Raw genomic sequence first — 24,216 nt, 5'->3', positions numbered from 1 at the left:
ATCGTAAAGTTGCCTACAAAACGTATATTCCTTTCTTTGGCACACGCCTATTCAAGTCGTTACGAAGCTCTAGGTATTCATTTGAATTTAATGTTCGCGCTGATCGATCGTCTTAGACTTTGGACGACGATGGTGAGAGGAAAATGACGCAGCGAAATCAAGCGAGAACCCCGACGTACAAGCTTCTCGGACAATAAAGCTTTGATTCATCGCGTTCAACAATTTCACTGTGTGTACTCGTTGATCTATCCGTTGGCTGGTGCCAAGTTTTTTCACGTTCCGCCGTCTGTCTATAAATTTTTCGGTTTCGAATCTCTACCTTCTCTACTAAAGGATATTTGACGAAGAAAGAGAAAAAGAAAAAGAAAAAAAAGAGCTGTAAGTGGATCGATACCAGATCAAAGGAAACATTCGCGATCACATCGTGACAGAATAAACTCTCAGTAATCGAAGGATCCGCTGCTTTCACCTGACTTTGAGTAATAGAATCTTGTGGAAACGGAAACGCTACGGTGATTATTTTACTGGCGTTGGTTGCGATTTCGAAACACGTTTCGAAATAACATCCCCACGGTAATAAAATGGAAATCGAGTTGTAGCCATCCCGACGTGGCAACGTCATTATAAGTTTCTGTTCCCGCTGTTATTAGAAAATTCACGTTCCATTGAGTGCGCGGTCTGTGGGCCGGCTTAAAGACGGGTCGACGATAAATTGTTCCACTTTGGATTTATTTGTTTCAAAGAAAAGCTTCGCGGATCGAGGTCGACCCCTATCTTCCGGCAAGGAAAACTTTCGAGCAGAGTGCGATAAAGAATCGCAAGTTTGCGCGATCTCTTGTGTTCATATTTTATCTGCATTCTGGTTGTTGGTTCGAGTAGAGAAGATGGTTACCTAATGACGGGGAAAATAAGTAAAACGAGACAGAACTTTGACTCGAATTTTTTAAATGAACTGAAAAATTTCTCCTTAGGCTGTCGTTAAAGCATACGAAGTCTTCATTTGCGGATAACTTTATTTCTGCTAGAAAATTTATTTTAATAACGAAGAATATTACGATTCTTGGATAAGTTTCGAAGAACAAATTGTATTTTGCTATAAAAAAAATATTACTTTGGAAATGCGAACAGAGGAAAGTCTTTCGTAACAGATGAAGCGATCGCGAATAAAATGAGTCATTATAGCGACGTGTATCGTGTTCTAACAAATCCCTTGCCAAAATATTCGCTTTCTATCGAAATTGGCGATCTATTCCTGTCGTAGCTGTAGGCGCCGTAAGACGAATATTTCTTTTCTGCTTATCTCCTGTATATGCTACATAATGAGAATTTTACCTTCTATTTTCTACGTTTCTTTAGAAACATAAAAAATGATAAAAAACAGAAATGAAGATTTTTTATTTTTAATATGTTGCCCCGAATGAGTTCAGTTACTTAATCTGCGTTACCCTAGATGTTATAAATTAACATATAAGATCAAATATCATGATTCGTGGACAGGCATCAAAATTTTGTGCCATGAGTTTATGATAAGGAGCGTTTATCCGGAAAGCCAATGGACTTCTTGGATGGGCCACTTACTTGGATAGATAGAAGCCTCGTGTCTTGCGGAGCAGTTTCCAGAGACTAAGCACCCAATAACAGATTTCAAAGTGGTTCTCGATCGAAGCTGTCCCTCGACACAAGTTTACAGGCTATAAAATTCTGCCGTTGAATGCGAAATTTTTAACCTGTTCGCGAACGTTTCAACTACACGCGTTGCGTATCTAAACTCTATATTTCATTTCCTTTTTGCTTCTTCTCTGATACTTGTTGCTCGAAGAAACCTAATTTCATGCTACGCGTACCGACAGTTCGTCGAAATACGTATCCACTGAACTGAACGTAGCCATTACGAGAGGAATCGAGTACCTTGAACGTTAGGCATCCTCCGATAACCCAATTAATCACGTCCACGACTCGCCTCGTGCGAGCCGTCTGTTTTCGTCCTTGACTCGATAACGTCGCGATAATTAGAGGCGAGATATTTCTCGCGTGCGCCTGCCAGAGCAAGGGGGCCAGCCGCGTAATGCCTGCAAGGGCAAAATTTCGACTTGTTCGCCTGCCTATTCGCTTTGCCGCGAAATTCTACCGCTGATTGCTCTAATTATCTCTACCATGGATCTCTCTTGTTTCGTCTCAAATTTAATGCTTTACGCAATTACGCGATACGCATGCTAATGTGCGCTTTCCGTTGCTTTCAAGGCTTTTCATTTTCACGCTGTCACCCCACGGCCTTAAAGTACGCCTACACGTAAGTGAATAGGTGCATGTATCGTCGTCGAGAAGATTGCTAAATCGATGACGTTAGGTGGTCGTATTTTGCCTAGTGTAGGCGCTAACTACTTTTCTTTTTTCTTTTTAATGGCTATGCAAATATACAATTTCTCTGAATTAATGTAGCGCTTTGGTTAAACCTTGTACGTCGTTTAGACTATGTTCGGCCCAATCGCGTTTTTCTATTAATAACACTATGACGGCCGACTAGTTTCGAGCGCGCAACTTTCGCGCCAAGAATTACAAACATAGTTCACCGTGCACTATATATTTTACCAATAATTCATATACAGTGTTTTTATCTATTAAATAAATTATAACGCGGAAACTTTAACTACGTAAAATCTGCCAAACACATAAATCCGAATTTAAAAGTCTCAAAGACAAAGTCCATTAGATACGTGGCGAAAGATAGCAGACACTGAACGGCTGCGATAAGTCACGGTTGACACTAGACACTGGCGACGTGCACACCTAATCGATTATCGTAGCAAGCTGGGTTGCAATTAATGAGAAAATATGAAGCTACCACACCATTGGTGGCTGATATCCCACACCGTGTGTCTCTTTATCTCTTTCTCTCTCTCTCTCTCTCTCTTCATTTGCACATTGTCAGCAAGCCCCGTGATAACCTGCTCGCACGATAGAATATTTATCGCTGTGCTATGGCTTACAAACGGCATGCAAAATACATGGACGCGCCACGCTGCTGGATATCCGAACAGAAACCGAACGCGCGTCAGCTTTTTCAACCGCGATTCCCTTACATCGTGACCAACATGGCTCATTCGTTACGTTTATGGCCGTAGAGACGAGATGATGGACCAATCTATCCGGCAGAATTTATGCTAAAAGCATTGAATCAAATAGGGCTTACGACACACGTTGGTAGAATTTCGCCGTTCGATTCAAGAGCAACGTTGTTTTCCGTGGTTTGCAGAATTTATTGGTTTATGGATGAAATAGGTTCAATTTGGACGGCACATTTTCTCCCTTTCTTTTGAATTCGATGCGTCACGGCTTGGTTTTCGAAATTTATGAACGAGAATATATTTTGCACGCTCATTGTCGAACCTAAGCGATTCGATCCCGTATAGGCATTAGGTTATTTCTGAACGCAATGGCGTACGACCTTAAGGCTTTTATCGTTCACTGACTCGAATAAATCAAAATGGTTCGAATTCGTATAGAGACGACTAAATCAATTCCATAGGAAATCTCACGTCTTTGAAGTTAATCGATTAATAGCTATCAACTTACTTCGTCTAATCGTGAACTGAACGTATAAAAAATAAAATTTGTAATCTCAACCGATCTTTGACGTTTTACGAATCTTACCTTATTTAGTTTCGTATATATTGGTTCCAGCTCCATTAATTTATCGAACGAATGCTACGAATTTGATTTTAATTTAAACAAATGTTTACGCAATGCGATTATCGAGAGAAATGGAAACACATTCGTGCATGCATACAGCTTAGGATAAAATCTATGGTAATAGCGTCGCTATTCATACAGGAAACATAAACGAAACATATGGAAAATGTATGTAGATACTGTGTACGTGGTAAATAAAGCTGCTACAGAAAATAAGGCTTAATAAATCTCGACTATTTCATTTCACGCTGAGAAATCTAGAAAATTATAAAATAAAATTCCTTTCGCATGTTATGGTGTTAATAACACCGCTCACAATAGTCCGATACTTTCATTCGGAATACCGTCTGATTCGTCTTTTATTAAACTTTCATCCACTGGGCGTGCCGCTTATTACGTTTTCACGGAGAACGTGGCTGGGGCTAAGTGCATGGTAAAAGGCGGCCGTGAAGCGAGAGGCAATAAGTGAGCAGCACGGGGTACATATATCTTGTCACGATATCCTTAAACACAGGAACGCTTTGCCGACGTCCAATAAATGCGGCTCTCGCATGGCTAACAACACGGCACCGCTCTCAATCCTAGAAATTCCCAAGCGACTTTCACCGGTCTTTCTTGTCGGCTCGAAAAACTTTCATCCCCCTTGCGCTACCACCCATTTACTCGGCCACGTTCTTCGTACTCACGCGAACGAGAAGCAACGCGTTGATCTTACGCGATTGTTATTTCGTTTCGAGGCTTGAAAATTCTCCGGAGCATTTCATCGCCACTACGCGTTGCCCGAATTCAATTTTCTTTTTCCATTAATGTCGCCTACACGCCTGCTTCTCCCTACCTTCTTTGGTTATACGTTAGTCATTTCGTTGCGTGAGAAATTCACTCGGCAGAAACGCCTTCGTGATTGTGTTCCGTGACAGAAACTCCTTCACGTTTCGTCATCCTCAGCTACGCCACGGCCAACATCATCGATTTCTTCCTTTTTGCCGGTTACTCCTGCGTTTAATCTTCCACTCGATCTTCTTGCCTTTCTCTTTTTCAAATTTCTACCTGTTTTTCTTGTTATTCATATTGCTCATATCGGCTTTACAATTATCTCAAACTATACGTTACTTTTACATTTACGCACGAACAAAGAAATCTTCGTATCTCTGATAAAGTTTCTGATTTCACGTGTTTATCGAACTTGTAGTTTGGAAAGTGGCGTTATTTGTGGCAAATTTGAAACTTCGATAAAAATGTTTCTCTCTGTACGTATGTAACGTAATGTTTCTCCCTATATATAAGTGTAACGTTTTAGTCCTGTTAGTTTTAAAGTTGGCGATGCTTTAACTTCGTGTAAAAATAATGCGCCCAACGTCGGTATAGTAAAAACTTTAATGTTCCATAAGTTATAAAAGTACATCGGTTTCATAAATGGAAGGCTGGAGCGTAATGGAAAATACGTTGGAAGCAGCAAAAGCTACGCTCTAAGCATGCAGCATAAAACAAATATATAAAAATTTTATAGAATTGAATGATGCATGTAAGAAGCGCACGCCCGTAACTTTTTAATGACTTGCACATTTTGTTATATTAATATATTTTCTCTACATTTTAACGTTCATATTTCTATTTTCACATTCAGTTTCCATCATACAGTCTATTTGAATTCTACCTTGAAGTAACGTTAAATCCAAATTAATTGTAATCAAAAAGAATAGCTGGGAAAATACGTTGGTCTAATTTTTCTGACGAACATCTATGCTTTATCTATGCTTTACCTATATTTTATACTTTATACTTTACGATGAAAAGCGAATATTAGCTCTCGTTCTTGAGAGGTGGTAACATCCCTCACCACGTATTTTCATTGCTTGTTACGTTGAAATTTTAATCGTCGTATCACGCGATTAATTTCTTTTATGTATCGTAGGTAGAAACTTAGCCGGAATGTGCTCGTATTTAATGGAGTATCGCCGTATTTCTATTGAAATTTATACGCAAAGTACGAATATTCACACGCACAGTCATGTTTAAATTAAAATATATATTTAATTCCGCTATTCAGCTAACCAAAATGCTTTGATCGCTTTTCCCTGGGAAATCCCAGTGTATTATAGCATATTATCGCGGAATGTCCGAGATGGTTAAGATTTTCAGCTGAAAAAGTCGAGGATCTTAAAACGTCGGCGATGATCCCATTTCTATTCATTACGTTCGAGCACAGTTCCATTTTATTTTGCTCCAATCTTTATTCCGCGACATTACATTTTCTTTTTTTCTCGTTTCACATTCTGAAAACCGGTCGAAAAATAAATTAAATTATCGCCAGACGGATTAAACAGAGATTGTGGATCTTAGCGCGAATTCAGAACGAAGTAGACACCTCTGCGGATAATTCGATATTACCGTTCGATTCTGAGTATTTCCGTACAAGCCCCGTGCTAATCCAATTTTGCATTGACGAGATTGCATCGTCTACCCGGAAATTCGTCAGGGCAATCTTCCGGTCGAATCTCACAGATCGGGACAATCTAGCGTAAACATTGTCGCAAACGCGTTAATTGCTCCCCAGCCTGTTTACGCTATTTCATAATTACATTTGCCGTAGTTCGGCTTGTCCGATTTCGTTTAACGGGCAATCCATTTCATTTATTCAGTTCGTGGAAATGATTTTACAAAATACGGAGAACCGGACGTAATGGAGATATATTGCAATGAAATAACAAAATTGGTAAATTTTCTGTGGAAAGATATTAGACTGTAATTTTATTATTTTTGTTACAGTACAGTATAACGCAGTTCTCTTTTCAAGGAAGCTTTATTAAAATAATCATCAATTTTTCTCTTTGAACGAAATGATTTACACGCGATTAACAGGTATAATGGACGTTAAAATTATTTAAAACGTGACCCTTCGATGTTTCATTATCCGAGACTCGATTGAACATTTGAGAAGCGCAGGTTACACACGTAAAAAATTAGGCTGAAGAGAGTTATCGATCATTCACCTTCGTTTCCATCCCTTCTTGGTTGATGAAACCACGCAATTTTGTTTCTCTTATTGACCTAGTTTTCGGGACCGCTCCTATTATTTATTTAAAAGTAGCATAAACGTATCGTGACACGGCCATACCAGGGAACCTCTCCCCTTCTTTTTTATTTTTTCATTATGACCAAACAACATCAATGTTCTATACAACGGGAAACATTGGAATTCAAGTTGCCGAAGTAATTGTTTAAATATTTGTGAAACATAGATATTTAAATTGCAGATGTTGTTATTCTATCCTACGTGCTGCAAATATTTTATTTGGTCTGAATTCTAGTCTCTCGCAATTTTTCGTTTTAAATTAGGAAGATCAACGTAATAATTATAAAATAATTTCTAGAATCTAATTAAATATAACTTATGCGCAAAATTTCTACATTGAATTGGAATTGGAACTTTTCAGACTAATCGTCAAAATAATCTTCACCAATATTTTTACAATACGTATTGCTTATTGCTAAAATTCGTTATCAGTGAAGCACTAAATTGAGATACATCGATGAAATTAGACAGCGGAAAGAAACACCACTTTAACGAGGTACTCGTTGACCCGGAACTTCAAATGTCACGGAGGGCTACACGAACCTTTTTATCCAACGTTTTTTGTACAAATGAGATTATAAACAAAAAAAAAAAAAAGTGTAAAATCCTGATCCGAATGGAAGTTCATTAATCTCTTCGCAAAATAAAACGATTGTTTTGGCCGCTATCGTCACATGGATAGAAAATCACTCGTTTAACGTATATGTTTTTTCTCTTTTCTTTTTTTTTTTTTTTTATTTCCAGACGCAAAGGAAGACAGTTTTGATTCAGCAACAAGCAGACGCTTCATAGATGTAAATCTCATTAGGTTTCTAAATGAGCTTTCTTTGGATGATCGCCAAACACGCGTTTCAGACGCTTAAAATCTGTGTGATAATCAATAAATTTTGAGAGTCGCTGTGCGAAAGCAATTTGCCAAACGACTTTCCTGCATTTCTGTAAACGACTGTTAGTCAGACGACAGATGCGACTGCCGTTCTAAAATTAGTTTCGTAAAAGTGCAATTGGATAGTAACTGTTTCAGAAATGTCTCTGGTGTTTCAAAATCCGGTTAATATTTCTGTTCATAACCGTACAACAGTCTAAATAAGTTTATCTTATTTCTATAGTTATTTTTATATCTCTCGTTGTCGCTCATTTTTATTCCGTTTCGACAATATGATCTATTTTACAAACAAAAACAAAGTAATTACGAAATTGCATAGTTTTTTAACCCGTAATAAATTAAGTTCTTTTATTTTTATTAAAGTTGTTCCGTTACATCGGTTTTACTTCCTATTTAATCTGAATTTTAAATCCCGAAGAAACTGTAGAACTACCACGTTCAATCTGTAACATCGTCAAAACCCTGTCCATAAAGTTACCAAACATCGCATCGATTAGCCACGGACAGCTGCTCAATCCCCACCCCAAAAAAGTAATCGTAAAAGCATCGATTAACGAAGCCGGGCGGCGTTAATCGGGGTCTCGCCTTTCTCGAAAGGCGTTCACCGGGCTGGAAGTCGCTCGATTCGCGAGGGTTGAGATTACGTAAAGCGAATGGTCCGTGACCCGGTGGATTTAGAAATCACCGGTCTCGTATCTCGTGTTCCCGATCAGCGTTGTTGCACTATTATTAACAAATCAATCAATGACCGATGGTCATCGTATCGCCGCCGTATCCTGCACATGCAGGGATATCGTTCGCGACTGTAAACCCTAGAGAAAGGAGATTTCGCGATTTCGCGTCGTCTCAATAAGACAAGGTTGGCGTGGTGTTCGGCTTCGAGTTAGATAAGATCTGCTTCGCTGGTACCTCTGGGTAGGTGGTCCGATGAAGCGGGCCGATTGTGGAAGCCTGGTTGGCTCTATTTCGAGGGGCAGATTTTCCTGCGGCCGCCAGAAAATAATCCTGCAAGATCTGCCGACCCGTAAAACACGGCCGGTAAAACCGCTTTCGAAACGAAAGTTTCAGTCACGCAGATGTTACGCGACCTCGAAGATAATACAGTTCTAGCTATTGCATCGGCTTCCCAGGCGATGAATCACGGATAGACGGAATCAAGGCTCTTTCAAAGATCGATACCACTCGGCCGGGATTCCTCGTATTTTTAGACCGCCTTTTGGACCATTTGCATTCTACCTTCCCTTGATGGAGTGCTTGGGCTATCGATGATGATGAGTACCGCGGGGGGTAAGGTCAAACGGATACGATAGCGGGTTACCAGGGAACCGTAGTACGATGCCTGACGAAAGTTCTTTTGATATATATCTTTCTTCTTCAAGAAGGGCTATGCAGAGATTGGAAACAAAATCTTTGGTAAAATACGCGAGTATGTGTGTTCGCTGCTGTTCACAGTTAGCCAGAAGAAACGGTAATGTAACTGTCGTGAACTTTAAGCTGCAACATAAATATTGCTTTCGGTACTCTGTCTGAATAGTAGTGATAATAGTAATTTGTGGCGTTGCGGAGTACAAACTGTTGTTTCGAATTAGGACGAATGAACGTCAATTTAAAGCTGATTAGATTAACAAAGCAATTAGTTCATTTCCAATTGCATTTGTTTAACTTTGGCAAATGGTATTCGATAAAAAAGTTGCTCGCTTTTAATTAAAATACTTTTAATTAGTAGCAGAACTCTGGACGCAATTATTTTGCATCGAGCAAACAAATACAGCGCAAAGATCTTTCCTTATTGAAGTATCGCACGAAACTTATTTCATCTCTAAGAAATTTTCTATTCCTACGATCCTCTCGGACTCTGTGCTCTCTACATTTCCGCATTACGTATACAATTTTCTCCCCTTCGATCGTACTAAATTTTTTTTCCCGACATCTTTACTTCGACTCTCTAGTAACGTCACTTCAGCGTACCACCTTTTCAGGCAGTTTTTCGTCGGGTTTACGAGTCCGAGCGAAAATTCCTGAAATATGCAAATCCTGACTAGCGTATCACACGAGTAGATTTTTCAGTAGGATGCCGAAGACGAAAGCTATGTAGCACCTCGAGCTAACTTAAACGGCACACGGGATCGAGTATGTACCTACCTGCTTCCAGAACCGCAAGGATTTAGGATGCTCTAGCGATACTTTCTCCCTTCGCTGTGATAACTTGCCTGTTTGCCTGCTCGATAAATATCGTGTCGTAGAAAAACGAAAACTTCGCGCACTCGCGTTAACTTCCGGCTCCAGAGCGAATGTTTAACGTTAACAGGTTAGAGAGGCGCGGATTTTTGGTGCGATTTTTGCATTTTCGTGTAGTGTCTCCTTCGTGACAAGCAACTGGATATAACGCTTTACGATGTAATTTTACACCGCGGAAACGTCGTTTCACTTGCATACATAATTTGTAAAAAACGTGTCTTTGATAAAGATAGAGAGAGCGTAGCTATTTTATTGAATAACAGCGTCGACGAAAATGTTGGTAAAAATCTAACGTAACTCTACTTTAGATATTCTTAGCATCGTGATATCAAAGTTACTTAAATATTTCTTAACATCGGTATCTTAAACGAAATTTTCTACGTATACGATTAAACGAAGTAGATGGTTCTATAATCGTAATTTGTCTCGGTATCGTGAAACTGATCCTTGAAAACCTCGTGTAAAACAAAGTTAGCCGTACATAGCAAGTAGGTGTAGATTTCAATATCTATTAAGCACATTCAGGTCACGGAGACATTGCTGGCAACAAGTGTCAGCAACGCTTTCCCAAAATTAGCCAATGTAACGCCCTGCTTCGTCGTCATTTGCTTATTAAAATAACCATTATCCAAACTCTTTTTTAACGTCAAATAAAATCAAATCAAGCGAATGACGACCGCTATTTATTCCTCAATAAAATAATACGTTACTTTATTTATGGTTTTTAATTACGTTTTAATTCAATTTTTACGAGACGTACGCGAAATAAAACTGTCAAATCAAGATACACGAATGCGTAAGTTTAAGTTCATACGATGTTACAAAGAATAAACTTTATCCTATCAACGCTAACCGAGAAATTGTTTCGGCTCATATCAATTTATACCGGCAGGAGCAATACAATTCTCCATTCGATTTATAAAAAAATGTTATTACCCGACCAACGAAAATTCGACATGCAAATAGGAAGAAATTTCGCCGAACACGTGAACGCTGTTTATTTCAATTGGAATGCGAATCGTTCCCAATTCCCTCGTAAACCGTTCCCGTGTCTCCGACCATTTTCATAGTCACGCGAATGACTACGAGTCGAATGTTTACGAGCAGTTGCACTTTGAGGAGTATAAAAATTTTTTCTTTCAAATAATAAAACTTTGAACGTCTCCGACTGTCGTATCGCGGCGAGTCGATTTAATCCTTCCACGTTACGTAACACGGTACGAGTGAAATTAATTGCAACGTTACATGCAACATGTGTCAGCATCGGCCACTTCATGCTTACACGTTGCTACCGCTATTTACCCTATCGCCTGGAGATTCGAATATCGCATGATCCAAAACATTAATGTATCCCGCCTATTTCTTGACAAACTCGTCGAACGAAACTTCGCCATAGATATTACAATTTCGTATTTCCTCTTGTTTAGACATTCCTTAAACCTGGAACAAATACAGAAGAATTGTTTTCAACGCAGACAACTTTTCATATGAATTTTATATTGAAATATTCGTTTCAAAGTTAAATATTCGGTCGGGAAAATCTGTGGTTTAACTAAATTAAATATCGCAGTTTATTCCAAACAAAACGTTATTTTGTGTCACGATATTTGATATCACCATTCGATTTAAGCTACTTTCACGTTACTCGTATATTCTCGTAAAAGTATCCGAAAAAAGAAACAATCGCGAGATTAAACAGCAGGTGATTAATGTAATGAAATTGCTGAAACTGCTGGCAATAATTTCACTATGTGTCAAGGGTGACGAATCCGGAGATAACGAAATTAATATTGGAATCGTCAGGATCAGGCGCGATAGCGATTATTCGCAAGCGAGCCAATGCGGTCAAGTAATTCGCGAACAACGTTTATTTCCGCACCCATGCAAACCACTTACAAACTAACGATGAGTAGCTCGTTAAATGTTCGCGAACACACTGCGTCTGCTAGATATGCCTCCTACCCGCTCGATCGTCCAAATCGTGCGAATTTAACACATACACACATATATATATGCAAATCCACGGTCGTGATATCTATATATATAGATATATATATATGATGCTAGTGCTCTATATGATACGATATCCCGAACGCTGGAATCGGTCGATTGAGAATTGAGATTCCTTTCTAATTCGAGATCATCGAATTAATCGGATGATCGGCTATCATTTCGACCCGATTCAAACACCAGTCGAACGATTTTAATAAGAACAGCCTCAAACGTTCTCTTAATTAGCCAGAGAATTTTTGTAGACACAATTTCATGAATTCTTATGAACTTAAATAATTCTTACGAATTTTCATGAATTTGTAAACTGTAAAAATTGTTTAACGTTACGTTTCTTCGGTCTTTAACGCTTTAGAACACTGAAATTTTCATATTAATAATTCGAAATCGGTAATCTTAGTAATGAACAATTGATGTTGTGAACGTTGTAATTAGCGTTGGTATTTCGAAATACGCGCTCGTCAGTGGACCGTAATCGGCTACGAGATTAGTATTTAGTCCAAAGCGGAATGCAATTAACGAAATAAACAATTCATGTGCAGCCATCGAGAACGCTATGAGGGATACGGTGAATTTATCGGAGGTTAATCTCGCCGTGAAGTATCACTTATTCGATCTGGTATCCATTCATAGCGTTACAAGCAGCGTTTACCATCGACTTCTCGTCTAACGTATAAAACGTTTCATTGTAACTTACGCGATGTTCACGAATTGAGCGATATTTTCGTACGACACGTGGCTTCGATCGATAAAAACCTGATGCAAATCTAGAAATTATGGGGTTGGATTCATAAAGGGAATTATAGCGTTCGGTTGGGAATCGTTGGCGAACCGTTCACGCGAGCTTAGGAGAGGAAAAACTGACTAACAAATTTTATGTTACGAAGATATATGGAGTACTATGTTATCTTTTATAACGGCTTGACGCATGAACATACTCTGATTCTGATCGAGCGTAAAATCGATCCTTTAACTTATAGGCCATATTTTTCATTTTTATTCAGTTCTTTTGGTTGGAAAGCACTAGTAATTTTTAAAAATTGTTCGTTACAATCTTAGAATATATTTGTTACAACCCTCAATTTCTATACTACTTTGTCAACAATATCTTTCGACGCAACAGATTCCTTTTCAAGAGGAAACATTCGCGGAAACATTCTTTTTCAGTCATTGAGTAACATTAACGTAAAAGGAGGAAGAAAATCTATTTGTATTTTTCCTTGCGATCTGCGTATTAATTAAAAAAATAATATATAATTTGGTTGGCAAGAACTAGTAATTTTTAAAAATTGCTCGTTATAATCTTAGAATATATTTGTTACAACCCTCAATTTCTATAATACTTTGTCAACAATATCTTTCGACGCAGCAGATTCCTTTTCAAGAGGAAACATTCGCGGAAACATTCTTTTTCAGTCATTGAGTAACATTAACGTAAAAGGAGGAAGAAAATTTATTTGTATTTTTCCTTGCGATCTGCGTATTAATTAAAAAAATAATATATAATTTGGTTGGCAAGAACTAGTAATTTTTAAAAATTGCTCGTTATAATCTTAGAATATATTTGTTACAATCCTCAACTTCTATAATACTTTGTCAACAATATCTTTCGACGCAGCAGATTCCTTTTTAAGAGGAAACATTCGCGGAAACATTCTTTTTCAGTCATTGAGTAACATTAACGTAAAAGGAGGAAGAAAATCTATTTGTATTTTTCCTTGCGATCTGCGTATTAATTAAAAAAATAATATATAATTTGGTTGGCAAGAACTAGTAATTTTTAAAAATTGCTCGTTATAATCTTAGAATATATTTGTTACAACCCTCAATTTCTATAATACTTTGTCAACAATATCTTTCGACGCAGCAGATTCCTTTTCAAGAGGAAACATTCGCGGAAACATTCTTTTTCAGTTATTGAGTAACATTAACGTAAAAGGAGGAAGAAAATCTATTTGTATTTTTCCTTGCGATCTGCGTATTAATTAAAAAATTAATATGTAAAGTTGAACAAAGAGCTTGAAAGATAGAATTTTTATAAAGTCGTAATATTCTCCGGTTCAATGGACTCCGGAAGGTAGAATAAATAGCACATTTCTCACATCTGTGACGAAAAGCCACAGGGATAGAGTGTCGTGGTAGGACTCATTCATAATGTCGGGAAGCCCAGCTTTAACGTAAATATTTATTCTTGATATTTGGTAAGATTTAGAATCCCTGATTGTGAGTCTCCGTGTTACTTGCAAATTGTATTTACTATTGAGACGAGATGAATCTGCTCAAATCTTGCACGAGTACTTGGAAAATACTATCTATGTAGATCCTTGTTCAACATCAGATTCTCTTATATACATAATTTAGTATATTAAACGTTTCATTTGATATTTCGAATAATCATTTATTTAACATTTGCAATGCCATTGTTATTCGCTGTTATTTACTGCTAATAAAATTCTCTTCGATCAAATGCGGCAGGGACTGGTTCTAGTTGTTGCCAAAAAAATGTCACGTTTCGATCCGCTCTAGCTCCTAATTAACATTAAAATATTCCTCGATCGGCGATGCTTCATTTATCATCTCGGCCATGAAGCGTAAAAAGTGTAACTTGAAAAATCGCACGATCCGTTGACGTTTTATAACTTGGCGTCGCGATTCTTCGCGAGATAGGAAGATCGTACCGATAGACGTGACGGTTTCCAGTGACGACTCATCGGATGAAATCGCGATCAATTTTCACCAAAGCCAAATACGAGAAATCGTTCGTTTGCCAGGCGATCACGAACCTTCTAAAGTGTAATCAGAGCCGAGGAACCGGCATCGGAATAGTAGCAGTCGCGGTGATTTATTCGCGGCGAATTAGTATTTACGCGGAGAGCTTCTTTCTTAGTAACGTCAATATTTTCCTGCTCCCGTAAATTGAGATTTAATTTCGCTGTAATTTTCGAACCACGACGTTTCATTATTTCGCCTTTATTTCATCATTTTCCACGCAAGAAACCCACCTCTTCATCGGATGAACAAGTTAATCGAGAAAGATTATGTTTATCGTTTCTGCGGCTGTATCGTGATCGTTTCTTCATTCTTGAAAGAATTCGGAAATTTGTTCAGCGAAAATACGGTGGCTGCAAAAAATATTAGGTTGTCCGGAAGTGTCTTTCTTTCGCAAACGTGTTTTTTACAACGGTGCACCTTCGTACAAAGGTGAAATCAAGTCTGTGAAATGTCGCGGTGTTTATTTGAGCAGAACGAAATGGATCGTATGTAATTCGACAAAATAATGTAAAACAAAAAACGTTGTATTATTCCCTTCGTATTATTTCCTCATAAAACGAAAGAAACTTTTCAGACAATCTAATACTTGCACGTAAAACCCAAATCTTCGAAAGAAACGTCTTTCTATCGAGCTTTATACTTCATTTACACAACATGTATCAGATTTTTCGAAAATCCAATAATATGAAAAGTTACTTTCATTTCTATGGTATTATATGGGTAAATGGATATAGGTTTAAGATCATGAATATTTAAAATCTACGAATTTTCATGTTAATCTGTATTATGCGTATTCGGAGGAAATAGTGGAATTTATAGGGTTCTACCTATAAATAGTAACATTTTCAATAATATGTCGTTAAATTGGCTGTTACACGTATTACTTTGAATATTAATTTATGCTTCGGTAAACTGTGATTTATATTGTATCGCTTTGTAATGAATTCCACGTATACGATAGCTTCGATAACGACGATGTAAAAGAGAGAATAATTTATTCGCGAGTACATAGCGAAAACCTAAGAGCAGATGTAGTGTTGAATTTTTTAAAATAATTATCCGTACGTTTAGTCGGCGTAAGATATACCTGAAATATTAACGTGGACAATACATCGATAGTTTGATATCTTAAAGGGACAAAATAGTACAAAGCCAAATTGCCATTTACACAGGAATTTAGTAATTCTATAGTGTTCATGCGATTAGTCACGATACTGATTTTCGCTGAAATTCGTCAGCGAGAAACGTTCATGGCATGTTGCTGTAAGAAATTTCGATCAATTATTCGTTCCAAGAATATGATAGAAAAGTACCAAAAAATAAAAGAAGGTACAAAAAATAATTTTAAAAAAGTTAAGAAAAAGCTACAACACGCGTACCTGAAGAATACACGTTTCTATATTGTTTACAACAGTTACAAGCAGTTTAAGTAATAAAAAAAATGGACTTTATTTTTTACAATACTCGATCGTTTTAACGAAAATACAAAAGATCGAACGACGCGTTCGACAAGCAAGTAGCGAAGCGAAACATCTGCACGAGTAAATTTAACGATTCACGGTACATCGATGGCCGATTATCCAACGTGGTATCCGTTTGAAAACTCTTGCTAGAAAAATAGCTGTAGTCCAGAGTGGTCGTTTGGAAACAACGACAGAATAAGTGCCCTCGTCTCGCGGTTGTTCGAAATTTACGATATTCTTTAACCTTGGTAGTTGAATGTAGCGTGATTTGCGGCAAGTTAAATAACAACTCGTTCAATCGTCGACAAAACGGAAGCTCTGTTTAAATTCCTCTTAAAACTGCTAGTTACAGCGCTTCATTCTCCGCTACTTGCCCGCTACTTTACATAGATCCGCTTCTAAATTCGCTCGAGGCGATGAACTTTGTTTTCCGCGTTCCGACCGATTCTTAATCTAGATTGAACCGATGTAACTTCACAGCTCGTTCACTGTTATCTTCGTGGTCGTTTCTGTGGAATACTTCGCTGTGCGATCGCTAGAAGATATCGAACAGTAATTAGGAATACGTAAGAGACTCGTATCGATAAACGTCTCTAGTAAACCAGCAAATAAGAGACTGTTAAGGAAATGCGATAAAACTAGAGAATATCGTAAAGTTTCTTTTCAGAGCGGCGTATGCGCGCGAACATCGAGTATCGATTCCGAAGCGCACATAAACCGGCTGAAACAGTTGTAAAAAGGATATCGTAGCAGAACAAGGGATAAGGACGCGTAAACTTGTTATAGGCACACTTCGAGCTGATATAAAAGAACCGGCGTAAAAAGCTCGCGAGCCGCGTAGTGTGATAAATCGATCGACCTCGACCCCTGCTACTGCGGATGGTTGTAAAGGATCTTTTCGGACGAAATATTTATCAAAATTTGAACGTTTGCTTAACTAGTTCGTGACGTGTTTGAAAGTGTATGCTTCTTACGTTAAAAAGTTGAAAGGCTCGCGAAGATCGAGCATCAAGATTCAACGGCTCGATGCATTACGTGGGTGGGTCTAAAATAATAGAGTTTTTGATAGGCATGAAAATGATTCTACGATGGAAATAAAATAGGCTAAATTGAACGAGATCGCGTGATAAAAACTTCTCGATTGGGATCGCGCTGAAAATTTCATGTTCCAAGGACGGATGCAAATTAACCTTAATGTCACTTGAGCGTTAATTTTAGATTATATCAAAATCGCATCACCTTCATTATTTTCTATTCTGTTTCGTTCGTCTCTTTATACACAGATATTTCGCCATATGAATTATTCATTAGGTTATTTCGATATCATCGGAGATAACAAATTTCGCTTTAAATCATGTAATCAGGATATAAATTTCTTTTTCTCTATCAAGTTACTCTACCAATGTATTCATCGTGATCAACGTTTCTCCATTTTGCAAGTTGGCAGAAACATTCGAAGTATACTTTTACATCCTATAACGAACACTTTTCGACTGATTGAAGGAATACGTTCCCAAGGGAATAAAATGAAATTTTCCCGACCTAGATTCGTTCCTATGGCGGAGAAACTCGTACAGTTGTAACGCGAACCTGTAAATAATAATCCAAGTTAGTTTCTCGAGACGCGCGTGTACGAAGAGAGGAGATGGTTGAAATTTTGCGAAAGAACGGACCCGCGTGTTGAGTTGCGAAAAGGAACTTGCTCCCTGTTTCGTTCAACGCGCGTCTCTCCTTCCGGCTGAAAGAGCCGTATATCTCTTCTTTCCTTAGAAAAGCAACAGAATAGCTGGCTTGAAAGTACATGGAAAACAGGCTTCTTGAAAGAAACAACCGACCCATTCAGGTGCAATCTTTTTCAAAACCCATTAAATCCACTGTGCGTATAACTGTCGTGTCCACGCTTAAGTACAGATGTGAATTTTCTGAAAGAATTTGAACGATTACAATTACGATTACATTACGAAAATCGTCGCTGTTTGATCATTTCGATTCGATGATTTGATACTGTAATTTTTGCACTGGGTAATTAGCCAGACAGAAGTAACAAAAGTCTCGATTCTTTCGCATATTTACGAAGACGCATCGGTATGTTGTACCTTATAAATTTCAATAACTTTACTCTTTTGGAACTTTCGAATGGAAAAGTTGTAAGTTTCATATCAGTCGCTCGGTACTGACTTCCAAACAACACCGATGTTAAAAATCGAAGAGCAGATGCGAAGCATTCTTATCAGCATGGAAACTGAACTTTTGTCGAACTCTCTGTATTATCGTTTTTGCGATCTAATACGCGACTTGAAAAAAGCAATCACGGAAGCCATAAATCAAACTAGAGAAAACGATAAGCTAATCGGATTTGTCGGATTAGAATTTTAATCCAAATATATCGTTTTAAACAATAAATACATTCGATCTGTTTTTCCAATTCTTTTATCCAAAATATTTGTTATCTGACGAAAGAAAACTCTCTTGCCTTTGTAACAAGCGTTACACATTTGTAGTCAGAGTGGAAACTTTTGTTTATTAAATAAATTTACTTCCAAGAAGGAGAGTCAACAAGACAGAAAACGAGGAAAGAAAATGACGACCTAACATTGGCCGTTTCGTTCCACGTTTTAGCTGGCTCCAAAAATCTCTGCCGTACAGATTCAAACGTTCGCTCTTTTGTTATGCTCGAGAAATGAAATGAGCGCACGGCTGGATCATTCCCAAGTTAGGTCAATTGTTGTAAAAGCAACGAGTCCTGATCGAGGCAGCGAGCCCTCGACATCGGCCAAGTCTCGTTCGACGCGCCTGTATTCTTCCAAAGATACCGTTCGCAGGAAAATTTTCCAATACCCCGGCTTCGTTATCACGATGCGAAAAGTTCGTCATGCTCTTTATTCACTGTGAACACGAATTGGATGTTTCCTCGACATTGAATGTGCAAGCCATTTAATTGAATGAAGTAGTATACCTCGTTGTTGCGAGGATTAATAAAAATAAATGATGCAAGCGTCGATACTCGGAATTATTTGATAACGAACGGTTGATATTTTAATAATTGATTTGCCTGGATTAATTATGAAAATGGGATTACAATAAAAATCATTTTCATACCGTAATGTGTCGCAAGTATTTTTGTAATTGCTTGTCCGATCGATGGAATCGAATAATATCGAAGAGAATCGAATTAAATTTTGATTTCAATAAGGATAACGGAAAGCGGATTAAGTTAATATCGCGATATTGCAGTTCAAGTTATAGCAAGAATGGTAGCGTACATTGTACAGAGCGATGGATATTTTCGTGTTTCGTCAGATTTTGCATGCAAAGCGCTCCTTCCAGCGGAAGAACTTAGTAGAAGCGTTATCAAAAAAGTTGGAAATACTTCGCACTCGAGTTAAATGTATAAGCTGTAAGAGGTTGGAAAGCAATCTTGAGAAAATCTCGTACTACTTGTTCGATGAAAATTCTGAAACATAAAATATTTAAGACCTTTCGATTTATCGGTGTGATACTTGTGACCAAGAACAGAATAACCAAAGATATTTCACGTTTCTGTTTCCTTTATTACCTTGCAAAAGCATTCTCCTCTTCCAACTAAATTCACCAAAATAAATATCCTATTTTCATCTTATTTAACACTCCATAAAGAATCCTCGAACATCTAAACCGGATAATATCCTCGAAGCCCGCTTGGGCAATCAAATATCGGTACTCCACATTTCACATCGCAACCCAATTATTACCACCCCGTGCGTGCCGATACATCAAAACCATTCTCTACGGTACAATAAAAACTGAGTTTTCTTCGGGGTTAGAACGAAGCTTCCAATCGCGCGGTCGTGCGGGATTGTTCCAATAAGGCGGGCAATCCGACTTATATTTTTTTTTTCCAGCGGTAGCCTTACTCGCCTAGCCAGATTGAAATAGAAATACGCGAACTTTGATGGCACGGGTGTCGCACGTCGAAAGCACGAAGAAGAGGAGGAAACGCGATGAGTCGCGAAACCTGCGAAACGGCCGCGCCCGACAGACAAATTGCATTAAATCTCCATTCGCGGCGCGTGGAAAATATTGACGCCGTCGCGCAGCCTCTTTCGCGTAAATATTGATACTCTGCGAATGAATCGTACCGGTTGCATCTTTCATGTGATCGCCGCTTTCGTTCTCAGTTCGTTTGCTCTCCTGAATGGAAAATAAACTGCAGAAGAAACGAACGAACTCTGGTCTAGAAGCATATTCGTATAAAGTCGTAGTTCTCTTCTTTGCAGACGTCGTGAGCTTTTCGGTATCTTTATGTCCGTCGTAAAGCATTCACCGTTCAAACTGTCTGCATATACTTGTCTTATTTTCCTGTTTCAAAAGAGGATTACCAGTTTGTTTGTCTCTCTACAGGTCTGTGTGAGTGTGCGTCTGTGTTAAGGCTTGAATATTCGATGTATGAGAAACGCAGTTGAAGAATGGTATATAGAAGTGAAAATTGACAAATTGGTGGAAATAATAAAGAATTAATTTGAGGGATGCTGTTCTCAAAGGATAGTTTGGTATCACGAAGCGCACGCGAAGGATTACTTGTACTACGATGAATTGAAAATAACTAATTAGATCTTTGTGGATAAATTGGAAATTTGAACGAGAGGATAGGTCAAGCAGATCTAAATCGAACGACTCTGTACAACGAACGCTACTATACCAATCAATGCATTTGGGACAATGTAACTAAATCGAATGACACTCTAGAATGAATGCAACTTGACTGTTCAATTTTCTGCACGTTAAAATCTTTTAACCGATACGTTATCGTATAATAAAATGATACCGAACATTTGAGAGTCTTCTAAGTAAGTTCGTCGCTGGTTTTTTATTAATTTCAATTTACCAGAATGTTGTAATGTATAAATTGAATTAGAAGAGAAAATAAAAGCTCTTTCTTCGCGAACATGAAACATTCTTGAGAAAAGGATTGTCTGACCTAAATAAAAGTGATCTATTATTAACACCCTGAGGAAGTCTGAAATAATTTGATGTTCACCTTTCGTGACTGCAAACTTACACGTGAGTTTCATCCTTTTATCTGTGATCTGTTTAAAGTAATTACGATAACAAACGGCGCACTACGCAAAGTAATTTGCAGAAAGATGTATCACGACCGATATAATGCGCGAAAAATGGCAGAATAATTCGTCTACGTTTTCATACCTCCTCGAATATTAAATAGTTATCAATCTGTTCTGATATTTCCATTATATATATGATACTTGATTTCGCATTACGTATCTAACGATAATTCTTTCCCCAAGTTCTCGTAAGTTTTTAAATCTCTAAGATTCTTAAAGATGTAAGGTGACAGTTCCAGAAAATTACATTAATATTGCTACAGTAATTATTCCTTAATTCTCTAGAGTAACATCTCCCATCATCTTTTCTTTCACTTTTGAGTATTATTTCCTAAGGAGGTATAAGAAAAATTCATCAGAAGTAGAGCCTGCTTGACGTATTCGGGCACTTTTGCTTCTACATCATATTTTATTCATCAAGGTATGATTGATTGCCTTGATTTATAGGGGTTCGTTCAAAAAGGGCTTCTGTTAACTGTTATCCTCTCTGGTGAGCAGACTGATCTAATCAGTCGAAATGATCTAATCGAAAAAGTGCCAAACTTTCCCTTGTTCAACATAAAAACATATCAGTAAAAAAGATGTGTATGTATTCGATTAATTGATACGTTTCGACTAATTGATCACTGTTGAATCTTCAAAGTAAATTCGAGTCAAGTTATAGCAAGACAAGACAATGCTTTTACATTTAACAATAGCTTTCCACTAATTCAGTGTTTTAAAATTCTACTATGATAATGTTAACTGTCACTCTGTGCTTGAATATCTTACTATTATATTATTATTTCATTCGTCTTATATACCATTATACTATCATTGTTCATATCGTTCATCAATACTAACACGACACTAAATTGAAAAAGTAAGGATTCGCCTCAAGAATGTTATCTTTCCTTTACCATTTTTCTACCATCCAGTATATCTTTCAGAAACAGATATCTCAATAACCCGATGATACTACAATTTGGCTATTTCAGTGGAAGAAGGTGATGGCCCGTACCACGCGCTCGCGACGAAAAATGGCGAATACGACTGATGCTCCCTCGCCTGCGAGCAGCCTTTTGTCGTCCACCACGACGACCCCGTTCACCAGCCCGACATCGACAAGCTACTCCACCGAGGGCTATACCTTCAATTACAGCGGCCTTCCCAGCCTAGGTGGCTACTCATTGGAGGATTTGAATTACACGGAACTCTGGGTGGACGTATGGAATAGCACCGAGGCCAGTAACGTGACTGAGAGGTTAAATACCACTGTACTGTCATCGGAAGCAGGCTACTGCGACGAATGGGAGGCAGCGCAACACAAACTCTTCCAAGTAAACTCTCTTTTCTTCTTTCTTATAAACGTAGCATAAATTAAATTTATTCTTTAGATATTGTGTCAATTATGAATTGACCTATAGTTCCGGTAGATCGCTTTTCTATTCGTACTATATTTTAATAAAAATTGACTTTAAGACAGTCGTTGAAAGAAATAATGACAGTCTAACTAAATTATCTGATCGATCATGTATCACACAGTGATAACGAAAATGGGAACTTTCGATAAATTTAGACTAGTACTCGTTTATCCGTTGCTGATCGATAACACCATCACCATCTTTATCGCCACTTTATTTAACGGGCAATGGATTTAAACGATACGTGAAAACGAATCGAGCAACGAGAACTATTTATCAACTGGACGAGTTTTGGAAACTATAGCGATATTTTTCAAGCTTTCATCGGCGTCGGTTAGAATATAAGAAAAATTGCAAGTTCATAATATTTCATTCGCTGTACGTTTTAAAAATCTCTTAAAGCGTTCAACTAATTAAAAAAAGCAACAAAAGGAAAAGCAAACCAAGGAAGACGTACAAACTATTATCGTTTCGTGATTACAACCCTATACATTCCCTACATGAATTTCTTCGTTAAAAAAAAAAAAAAAAAAAAAAAAAAACAGCCACGGAACAAGTCTTCGAAAGTTTGACGAAAAAAGAACGCAAGAAATCGTAGCTTCCATCTAGACAGTAGATTCCGTCCAACTAGGGTGGTCTCCAGACGGTCACTTGAATTTTCTCGGAGCGAGACGAGGCAATCTTGCCGGCTGATGGATTCTCACGGGGAAACTGTTTCGATTTGCCTTTTGCCAGGCGGCGAATCTGTTCTTCGCAGCGGCGTTTCTGGTGCCGCGTTCTTTCAAGGCCTCAGTACTGGCACTGCGCACCTTTCTCACGGCTGGCTTCATGCTGGCCGCTCTCTGGGCTGGAATTACCATATGCGCCCTGGACGCGATGCTATGGAGTCTGGCTCTCGGCCTTCTGAACGGAATCCATTCTCTTATACTAGCCTGTCGATTTCTGCCTCCCGCGCTCAGCCCCGAGCTGGCTGAGCTCTATCTGAAACTCTTTAAGCCGTACAAGGTCAGCAAGAAACACTTCCAGGAGCTGGCCAAGGAGGCAAGGATATTAAAGCTGGACTCCGGTCAGACGTATGCGACAGAAGGCGTCACGCCCGCCGACGAACGACTATCGATACTGTTACGTGGCAAGTGAGTATTACGCGACCCTGTCTGTAAAATACAGTGGTTCGCGAGAGTGTTTGAAAACTTACAGTAGAAAACTTTTGCATACATATACGAATGTATACACGAAGGAAGAAACAACTCGAAATTAGTCTCCAGCTCCTTATCTCTCCCTACGTATCTCAAATTATTGCTTCGATTTTTGAAACATGTAAACTTTACGATTTTATGACCTCGCTGTATCTCCTCCATCGATCATATTAGCATGTGAGAGAAATCGATACGAAAAACCCCTCGCCCCTCGGTGAAACCTTCTCGAATTCTGGCACCCTCCGGAAGTGATTCGCGAGAAGTTTCCGTCTCTCATCTCGTACTCTTCCGTATCTTGTTTATGTTTGCTGGTACAAAACAGCCTCTAGCTTTATATAGTAACACTAGCTTTCGAAGAAACGTCGAAACGTCAGAGTGTTTAA

At 38.3% G+C, this 24,216-nt stretch overlaps 3 protein-coding genes across 5 annotated transcripts in view; 1 reads left to right on the top strand and 2 right to left on the bottom strand.

The window, feature by feature from the left end:
* Ef-1a-f1 (translation elongation factor eEF-1 alpha chain) overlaps nt 1-24,216 on the bottom strand; it is a 236,339-nt gene that overhangs the window by 49,410 nt on the left and 162,713 nt on the right. The window lies entirely within an intron of this gene.
* Nucleotides 1-24,216, bottom strand: part of Ada2a (Transcriptional adapter 2A) — a 330,348-nt gene that overhangs the window by 145,150 nt on the left and 160,982 nt on the right. The window lies entirely within an intron of this gene.
* Nucleotides 1-24,216, top strand: part of LOC139995887 (popeye domain-containing protein 1-like) — a 62,370-nt gene that overhangs the window by 28,873 nt on the left and 9,281 nt on the right. For all 3 annotated transcript variants that reach the window (XM_072019813.1, XM_072019811.1, XM_072019812.1), the window contains exons 3-4: nt 22,212-22,553; nt 23,373-23,770. In XM_072019813.1, the coding sequence (XP_071875914.1) occupies nt 22,224-22,553; nt 23,373-23,770 (728 nt within the window). In that variant the 5' untranslated portion in view covers nt 22,212-22,223. The remainder of the gene's footprint in view (nt 1-22,211; nt 22,554-23,372; nt 23,771-24,216) is intronic.

This window comes from Bombus fervidus, chromosome 16, assembly GCF_041682495.2.
Source record: "Bombus fervidus isolate BK054 chromosome 16, iyBomFerv1, whole genome shotgun sequence".
Lineage (NCBI taxonomy): Eukaryota > Metazoa > Arthropoda > Insecta > Hymenoptera > Apidae > Bombus > Bombus fervidus.
The sequence above is the reverse complement of the archived record's forward strand: the minus strand, read 5'-3'. Positions and strand labels throughout refer to the sequence as shown.